We start from the raw sequence: 10,025 nt of genomic DNA on the forward strand, positions 1-10,025 counted from the left end.
AAAGGGAACCCCTCTGCTAACTATTAATAAGCAGCAAATTAAGAGTTTATTGAGGCAAAAGTCATAGTTATTCATGGCGTTCCACAGGGGTCAGTGCTGGGTCTGCTTTTATTTATCATTTATATTGTACCTCTTGGTCGTATTTGCAAAACTCAGACAGCTCTGTCAGGCCAAAGAAGATGCTCACAGGAAGGGGGATAATGTCTTGTATAAACAGGCTAAATACACACTGGAAAGGGAGATCAGAGTGGCAAAGAGGAATTATTCAGAAAAAATAAGGATTAAATTCTCTTCCACTGACTCCGCATCAGTGTACACTGTGGAAGCTTCTGTCACGAAAACAAATTCCTCTTATGTGTAAATATACCTGGCAATAAAGCTCATTCTGATTCTGATTCTGATTTTTCATTCTTATGGTATTAATTTCCATTTTTACGCTGACGACACAAGTATATATCTCTAAAAGACCTAATGTTTCTCATCCCCCTCCTGACCTCACTAAATGTTTGCAGGACATTAATATCTGGATGACTAATCATTTTTTTAAGTTAAATACCAATAAAACTGAAGCCCTCCTTGTGGGTTCTTGGTCTGTTTTATCTAAAACTCAATCCTTTACCTTGGTTATTCATAATAGTCCTCATATTATTAAATTTTCACGTTCTGCATTTTTTCATCTACCCAACATTGCCAGGCTTCGTTCTTCACTTTCCCAACATAGTACTGAAGTGTTTATCCATGCATTGGTTACATCTCAGATTGATTGCTGTAATTCTCTTTTATTTGGTATTCCTGAAAAACAGCTTAATCAATTACAGCTAATCCAGAATTCAGCAGCTAGGTACGCGCTCACGTACTTTTGATCATATATCTCCAATTCTTTTCCAGCTGCATTGGCTTCCTGTTCGTTATCGTGTACATTACAAAATTTTACTTCTTACATACAAAGCTCTTCACAGTTTGGCACCTAATTATCTTTCAGATCTTCTTCATTTGTATACTCCTTTGCGCTCTTTGAGATCATCTTCTGCAGCCTTATTGTCTGTTCCAAACTTGAAGATGAATTCCTTTGGTGGCAGGGCTTTTAGTTGTGCAACGCCGAAGTTATTGAACTCTTTACCTTTGCGCATTCGCCAGCTGGATTCAGTTTCCCATTTTAAAGCTTAGATAAAAATGTATTTGTTTAGAATATCTTTTAACCTGTTAACCTGCACCCCCCATTTTGGGACTCACAACTGAAAATGACCTACCTAACTTAAAATGGTAACAGTTCCTGACTTCAGTGTGCAACACACACTTTACTATCCATCATCCAGAGTTGATAATGCTCAAAAAGATAAAAAGTTATAGATACTGAAGTGCCTTGAAAAAAATTGTACCACACTGAATTTTTTTTTACATTTCATTTAATATAAAAATACATTAAATCAGACCTGGAGCAATCCAGAAAAGTACACCGTAAAATCCTGAGTGTTAAATGAACACTGCTCGGAGCATATATGGTCCCACTCTACAAGAGTGTTAAAGTAACAATGAAGCGGTGTTAAAGTTAATGAGATAATTATGTGATTAATTAAGTGATGATTGAGCATTAATGATGAACAGCTGCTGTTAACAAGCAGAATCACTGAAGAAAAGAGAAACACAAGAACTACCACTGACTTCAGCCACAGCCTTAGATGAAATCAACTGAAATAAAAGACATTAAATCTCTCAAGATCTCAGCAGAAGATGATTAATCATCTCCACAAACAACATCACCAGCTTCACACATTGCTAACCAGTTAGACTTTTTTTGTATTTCTAAAAATTTCTTATTAAGAAATAACAGAGGTTTAGATGTTAGTTTATTGAAAATAATAACATTTGAAGTCACCGTTTGTGGAGATAAGCATTTGTTTTAGTTGGGCTCTTGACCCTTGACTTTTTAACATTGGTATTTTTTTGGTTGTTGTAACGTGTTTATGAAACACTTTTGTTATGGCAAAAAAAACAAGCGAAAATGTGATCAGGTTAAATAGACCATTTTTTGATAACAAGGTAGTTGTCATTTATATCGTGATTCACTTACGTCATGAGTAATTTAGTTTGTTATTGAACACAACCATGTTTTAATAAAATAATATGAGTAACTTTTAAAAAAAAAAAAAAAAAAGAGAAAAGAAAAAAAAAAAGCACACCAGTTTAGAACGTCTGAACTATTTATACACGCAGACATCAAGAATCAGTATACGAATCTCAACAATGGTGACGATCATCAGACAGATTCATGTTGCATTGCATTCTGGGTGCACCAATCATAACTCATCCATGGATCCCAGCATGCACTGCGACATGAATAAATGATTCAGCTGCATTGTCTTAGTATTTTCTTTTATTCTTACTATTTGCTTTTATTTTTGTTATTTTTGTTGTGACTTTTTACTGCCTTGTTTTGTGACGTTCAAAAATCATATCAAAATTATCAGAATATTTTGTCACCATTGCTGAGATTCACATGCTGATTCTTCATGTCTATGAGTGCCAGAATTTAAACCTTTTTATGAACCATATTTCTAAAAGTGGTTTATAAAGTTTTCTCACATTGTCACTTCATACCATAGAACTGCAATAACATAGAAAGCACGACAGATTTACATAAAATGCAATCAGAGACTCAGACGTATATATTGATTTTACCATATGCACCTTGTCACCACATATGTGCTTTATAACCACAATTGTAACAGCCAATAATAAACTTATGTTTAAAAAATCAACGGTCAAGAGGCAACTAAAGCTATTTAAACACTATTCACCAAAACGGTAAGTTGAAAGAAAAAATAATAATAATCTAAACTTAATTCTCAATAAAGAACTTCTGTTTTAGATACTCCAGAAATAAAGTCTAACTGGTTAGTAATCCATGAAGTTGGTGATATTGTTTTTGGAGTTGTTTAATCATCTTCTTCTGAAATATTGAGAGATTTAACTTCCTTTATTTCAGTTGATTTCATCTAAGGCTGTGGCTGAAGTCAGTTGTAGTTCTTGTGTTTCTCTTTTCTTCAGTGATTGTATAGTCAAACCTGACTCACTGTAGTTTTTGGCCAGGCAGCGCATGAGATGGCTGATATCCCATCATGTTCAACATGAATCTTAAGTTGAATCATATAAACATAAAATAATATTAAATGTCTACATTCACTACGGAACTCGGATGCAAGTTAAACTGAAACTCGGTATGGTAAACAACTCAAAGAAGATGTGTCTTAATAATTGATCTCTGTAGATTTATTACATACAGTGGTTTTCCAGCAAGCAATTTTGCGTTTAAAGGGGTCATATGATGCGATTTCAAGTTTTCCTTGCTGCATTGCACATCTGAGCTATTTGCATTATTTTAACACTGCTGCAAACTTTTTATAACTGATAATTTTATATTGCCATTTTAAATCATTTTTGTATTCTTAAGCTTTACTATCAATTTGGAAGTTTCAAAATAAATCTTATTGTACAATGTATTGTATTGTATTGTATTGTACAATGACAAAGATATTCTATTCAATTAGCTCATGCTCTCTCTGTATCTAACAAGCCATTGTTCAGTCATAAATTCAATATAATAATTAAAATAAATGATGGACTTTGTCAAAGATGAGAGCTTTAGTGAGGAAATGTTGTTTTGGAGAGTTTTTTTTATTTTATTTTTTTGCCATTGCTGCCCGGATCTTTTCCAGATGTTGAAACTCTTAGAAAATAGATGAGCCAGTGCGTCTCAACCTGCTCAGGAGAGGACTGCCCTCACGGTGCAGACTCCAGGATGGACCCAGTGGTTGGCTCTGACTCTGTGGTTAGAGGCGGCTCTCGCTCGTGGTCCGTGGTGGGCATTGGCTCAGGTGTTGAACTCAGGTTCACAATGGAAGATCTCTCGTGCTCTCTAGGACACTCCAGACAGGGATGATGAGTCCCGTCTGGAGTGGGCAGAGAGATGGCTGCTGGAGATGGAAAATGGGCCAAGGAGTCAGAGAAGGTGTTGCTGTCCTCGATGACTCCCATGATAAGGGAGAATCCACACAACCATAGGGTATAATCTGCAAACTCAGCAAAGGGACAGTGATCCTCCCCCAACAGCAACATCTGGTCAAGGCTGTCTTTCCATCCCGCTCCAGATGAGGTGTCTGAATCTCTAATGATCTCAGCAAAACTCATTGTATAAAGCCAGTGTCCGGCTGTTCTGCAAGTAACAGTCTCTCTTGTTTAAGATTCAAGTCGGTCCATCTGTCATGTAAATGTTACTGAAAAGTTGCATGATATATCACGAAGAATATTTTAATCAACACCGAGAATATTCACAAGACTACACAGAAAATGTAATCATATTTAACATTGAACCAACAAAGAACTGAACAATCGTGTATAAATACACAAGAGCAAAAAAAGCGAACTGAAAGAGACAACAGGTGACAACAATTATTAACTAAGGAAACAATAAGAGGGAGTAAATAAGGTTAAAAGGAAACTTAAGAAATGTGTAAATATGAACAGAAATACAGCTAAATTTAATTAAACAAAAAAATTTATTTAATTTTATTTATTCATTCATTTTGTTTACATGTGTTACCCTTGAATTGGAAAGTTACAATTTTGTGTAAGAGCTCATTACTGGTTTCCTGAAGGTGTTTACTGACAATTGTCTTGTTTATTGCAGATTGGTTCAATAGATACTCTTCTTATAATGAGAAGAATGTTTGTCTATATGAGGATTTATTACACACATTAATTCTGACATGTTATTTCAGTGACAGAGGCTCAGCTGCGGTATTAATGTCATTAAGAAAAAAGAAGAGACTCTCTAGAATCTATACTGATTCATCAACACAGTTTCACTGATCCTTTATAAACAGTAAACCCAGGATAGAGCGGCTGAGTGAATGTGGTCTGGACTGTGTGGATGAGGCTCATTGTGTGAGAGACACTGTAGAAGGACAGAGTTCCTGCACTGTGATCCACATACACTCCTATTCTCCTGCTGATGGGCTTTACATGGAGATCAGTCTCTATGTTACTATGTCTGAATGAGTAACTGGAGGAAGAGCAGTACAAACTCCAGGACTGATCATTACGTCCAAACACACACTCAACACCTCCCTTCCTGTTGATGCTCTTATATGAGACTGATATATACACACGTCCACTCCACTCAATCTCACAGTAACAGCGTCCACACACACACTCTCTACACAGCACCTGCTCCCAAACATGAAATCTGTCTGGATGATCAGGATACAGCTGCTCTGTGTCAGTGAATGTAATCACTCTGTTGCTTTCAGACAGCCAGAGGCGTTTATTCACTGTGTTTGGATCCAGAGTGAGCTGATGGAAATCTGATAGAGATAAAAACACATCAGAATCAGGAATTATGAATCTGTTTGACCATTTCATGCAGCTGAACTCTTCATGTTCAGTGTATCATCAGATTACCAGGTATCCTAAGCAAATCATCATTTACTGCATCAATTAAAACTCTTCTGTCATGTTTTCTTTAACCTTGTACAGGCAGAACAAGAACACAACAAAGTGAGATTTACTGCTTGTTTTCTTTCTGACTTACATTGTAAGAAGTCGGTCCTGATCCTGGGAACAATGTTGGTTAATGTGACTGTGGAAATCAAGACATGAACAGTGTGATTCGCATGGCAAGAGAAAATGATCCCTGCATCCATTCTAATACGATGTTCTACATGAATATCTCATTTATGAAAGCACATGATGAGATCTTTTTGAGCTTGTCTTTGTAAAAATTCTCCAACAGAGAAAAGATATTTTGTCTCTACTGTTTACGGAGCCCAAACCATGAATGTATGCATGAACTGATTAAAGATTTGATTTAATATGAGAGAATATTACTCCGATGTCATTCTGTCCATCATACAAATCCCATTGCTTCAGAAGACTTGGGTTAAACCACTGAAGTTGTATGGATTACTTTTATGCATGAGCAGTTGTATTATATGCACGGAGCCCTGCACATAACATGCACGAGAATAAAATAAAAATGACAAAAGAATAAAATAAAGCATATTTCATTATCTTTGGAACCTTGGAAGGGTTCAATTTGAGCAGATGATTTTAGCATCACTGTCATCGTCAGAACGTATCCCCAGTACATTCAGCATCTGGATCATATTCACAATCTCAACCATATCCTCAAAACTATCATTTTCAGTGTCTTCAAAATCAATATTTTGATCGCTGGCAGATTATTCACCACATCCACCATCAAATGACAGTGACAATTATATTTGATTGCGTACAGTAACTGTAGAAAAAAAGCCATTTAAGCCAGTTCAATCACTTCATCATTGTGTATCAAACATCGCCACCTTGAGGAATAAAGGTGAAGTGCACTTAATTGAGTCATCGGATATTTAATTATTGTTGCATAGGAAAAATATACTTACACTATTACATACCTTGTGTTGCTAGCGACTCTATACACTTTTTACAAATATTTAATTGGAAAACAGACACTCTCTTACATTTTTTTTCCTGGTTATATTGTTTATAATCAATAGAGTAGTGAATAACGTCCCTGGTCACTAAAGACCCAAGGTATTTAAGGAATAAAAGCAGGGGCCCTGTTCTTTCTTTTGATATATTGACTCTTTACAAACAACAAAATGTTCTAGGTGCCTAAAACTCACAATTGTCTTTTATTATTATTATTATTATTATTATACACTGTAAAAAATGATTGTGATTTTAACAGTAAAAGACTAAAAATGCTTACAGCTGCTGGTATTTTACTGTAAATGTCAGAGATTGTTTTTTTTTTACAGTGTATTTATTATTATATTTTGGCTTGTGACTTTAGTGACAACTTTGCAATTGCAACTTGACAATGTACATCTCACAACTTTGACTTTGTCTTTATTATATTATCAATTATGTTATGTTGCATTTCTTATTGTGCCTGTAAAGAACTGCTGATTGTGGTGGCTTCTGCCACTTTTGTGAGAAATCACTTGAGGTCTTGAGGTTTTGACACCAGAAGAGAGACTTTATTATCAGAGATAATGAAGCTGAGAGACTCTGCAGAGAATCTAAATAGTCTGTGTCTGCACACTCTTTTACACAGTTTTTCCTCAAGGTGTGTTCTATACATTTCATATATAGTCGTAGCAGACAGGAGGCCTCAATTTATGTTTTGTGAAAGGAAGAGGCCTCATCGTATATTTTGTCTAATGTCAAAATAGGACGTGCAACTTCACCATATGTATGCACATTCCATTCTCATGCAGGCTATACACACAGGCAAATATATGATTATAATAGTAAAATACCTTGATACATAAATGGCTGTATTGCATTTCTAAGAATGACTGTGAATAACTTGTTAATAGTTAAAAGTATAATGTTACAAACCTATATAGTGAGTAAATGTTATTTAAAAATACTCACTTAAAAAAAATTTCAAATATACTTGAATAACTGCAATTCCAGACTGTATAAAAACTGATTTTCCTAGTACTTTTTACTAAATTGTTAGTATTACTAATAATAGCATAATTGGTGTCAATTATTATTTCTTAGGCACATTATATTGTGAATATGCTATTTTTTCTTGTAATGTTGTTTTCTCAACATTAAACGTGCAGTTAATTTATCAGACACTATCAGAAAATTATGTTAATTCAATGTGTAATAAGCCTATAATGTAATAATCTATAAACCTATGAGTATTTAAAGATTGATTCAAGACTAAACATTAATGACTGGAATTGTTAAAAAGCATCTGCACAACAAACCTAATGTGGGAATCACCATGATCACACTTGACAAATTGCATGATGCTTTGTGAAAAAATGTGCATTCTTAAAGGCCACATCTGTAAGAACTAACTCAAAATTTGGGTTTCTCTGTACAGACAGTGATCAATATTTACCCCTCATCAGTTTTGATTCGGGTCCAACAAGCACAGGATCCTCAATGCTGTTCTCAGCCTGAACTGTGTGAGAGAGAAACAGATCAGAACGATACAGTGACATTAAACCACGTAAACACATCAGCAAAGCAAAGGGGAAAACTTCTGTAAACCATTAATTATATTAAAATAATTTTACAGGGCCTTTTTCATATTTCAAATAAATTAAAAAAATAAACTTTTTAGTTTCACTTTTATTTAATTTTTTTAAATGCTACGTTTAACTTAAGTTTCACTTGAAACTGTTACCTTGCTTTTGTTTGTTCTCTAACTCTTTAGCCAGATAGTTATGGTTCATCTTCCGCAGGATGTCCACCGTGATCATCTCAGCTTCTTCTGGTCCAAAGCGCTTCATCAGCAGATCCACTGTGTCAGGAGCATCTGCCTTCTCCAGCGGCCAGAAGCCGCTCTGAAACATACGCCATCGTCTTTCACTGATTCACTCCTGCAAGAATAAGTAGAACAGTCATTTGATTTGTGTTTAACAGCTGTATGTACTTTGAAACGGTTAAATAATTGTTTATTAATGAGCAAAAAGAAAATAAATTGTGATACATTCTTAGTGAACTGTGTATTTACTAACTTACCATGAAAAATTAGGACGTTTGTATACATTTCTTGTTCTGTACTTGCGCCTGGAAAAAAAAAAAAAAAGCCCTGATAGTGAACTGTGTATTTACTAACTTACCATGAAAAATTAGGACGTTTGTATACATTTCTTGTTCTGTACTTGCGTCTGGAAAAAAAAAAAAAAAGCCCTGAAACTTATCCTTGGGAAAGCTTTACTTTAAGCTAAACCAGAAAATTACAGGAAGACAAATGAAACTGGTTTTCCAAGTGGCATGAGAGAGTTTTGTGTTGTGACTTGTAAGCCAAATCAGATGTTAGAGGCAGTGTGTGTTTTCTTCTCATTGCTCAGTAACACCTGTCAATATGTATTATGCAAAAAACATGGGTGTTCAGTAATGTGCCTGCTGCTGAAGAGATGTGTAGCTTAACAAGGTTAATAAACTCACATGTTTAATTATAAAGTATACTTGTATCCAGGTAATCTTCGTACGCCTCATAATAACAACCCAAACATGACATGGTGTCAGTGTAAATGGACTTTATGAACAAGGATGGATGTTGCAGGAGTTCAAACGCCAGCAATGAACTGGGAAGCAGCCAGTCTGCCTGAAGCACGGTGCAAGTTCAAACAGCACACAGAGATAATGTTCTAAAAAAAAAAAAAAGAATGAAAATGTAGGTTTGAAGAGCCATTTTTAATACATGGTCACTGACTGCAGACGAAGCAAAGATCGTATTATGTTGAGCCCAAAGCAAATGTGTTATTTGCACATTATAATTCCATGAGATCATGAGCGTTTTGAGCTTGTTAAGAAGGACTGTAATTATGCAAACAGTTACGAGATGATCTCTGTAAGTACAAGAAGTTCAATATGATATCGATATTTTTTGTTACAATTTAAACAATATTGATATCGATACTGATTATTTCTTAAATGGGTATGTGGGTAAGTAAAAACATTCCATTTAAAGACAAATCACATTTACATGACACAAACTGGCTATTAATAACACATTTATCACAATAGCAAATATGAGCAGATTTAAAAAAAATTCTGTGTACCAATAAGTTTAAAATCTCATTTTACTGAAATAGCGTGATTAAATAATAATACATTTATTATAAAATCAGGGTATCTTCAGGATTTTTAAAATCCTATGGTAACATATTACACCATAAAATGAGAGTTATGATATGAACTCTACAACTTCACCGTATATACCTCAGCCAGGCAAGGACGTTCCTGTCACAGTCACACTGTGCAGAAAGTCACTATCTGACAAGGATACAAGCCTTAGTGAAGGTATAGACATTCAATATTCAGTCTTCCTGTCAGTGACTCAAAGTTGAAGAAATCAGAGCTGGAAAAAAAAGGACATACATTTCCAGGCATTAAAAGGAGTCATATAAAAAGAGGTCTGTCTGAGGAAAAGAGAGGAAAATGTCCCCTGGATCCCCTGGAATGAGCTTTCTCACCTGCGTGGATTAATC

At 35.0% G+C, this 10,025-nt stretch overlaps 1 protein-coding gene across 2 annotated transcripts; it reads right to left on the bottom strand.

The window, feature by feature from the left end:
• Positions 1–4,639: 4,639 nt before the first annotated feature.
• On the bottom strand, positions 4,640–8,786 carry LOC107655454 (tripartite motif-containing protein 16-like). 2 transcript variants are annotated; one of them, XM_016442944.1, is made up of 5 exons: positions 8,652–8,786; positions 8,213–8,408; positions 7,925–7,987; positions 5,591–5,638; positions 4,640–5,363 (listed from the first exon to the last, which is right to left on the bottom strand). In XM_016442944.1, the coding sequence occupies exons 2-5, from the start codon at positions 8,379–8,381 to the stop codon at positions 4,852–4,854; spliced, it is 792 nt and encodes a 263-aa protein (XP_016298430.1). In that variant the 5' UTR covers positions 8,382–8,408; positions 8,652–8,786; the 3' UTR covers positions 4,640–4,851. The 2 variants fall into 2 exon arrangements, with proteins under 2 accessions (XP_016298430.1, XP_016298429.1); XM_016442943.1 differs by lacking the exon at positions 8,652–8,786 and adding an exon at positions 8,551–8,623.
• Positions 8,787–10,025: the final 1,239 nt, after the last annotated feature.

This window comes from Sinocyclocheilus anshuiensis, unplaced genomic scaffold, assembly GCF_001515605.1.
Source record: "Sinocyclocheilus anshuiensis isolate Anshui unplaced genomic scaffold, SAMN03320099.WGS_v1.1 scaffold1385, whole genome shotgun sequence".
In the NCBI taxonomy this organism is placed as follows: Eukaryota; Metazoa; Chordata; class Actinopteri; order Cypriniformes; family Cyprinidae; genus Sinocyclocheilus; species Sinocyclocheilus anshuiensis.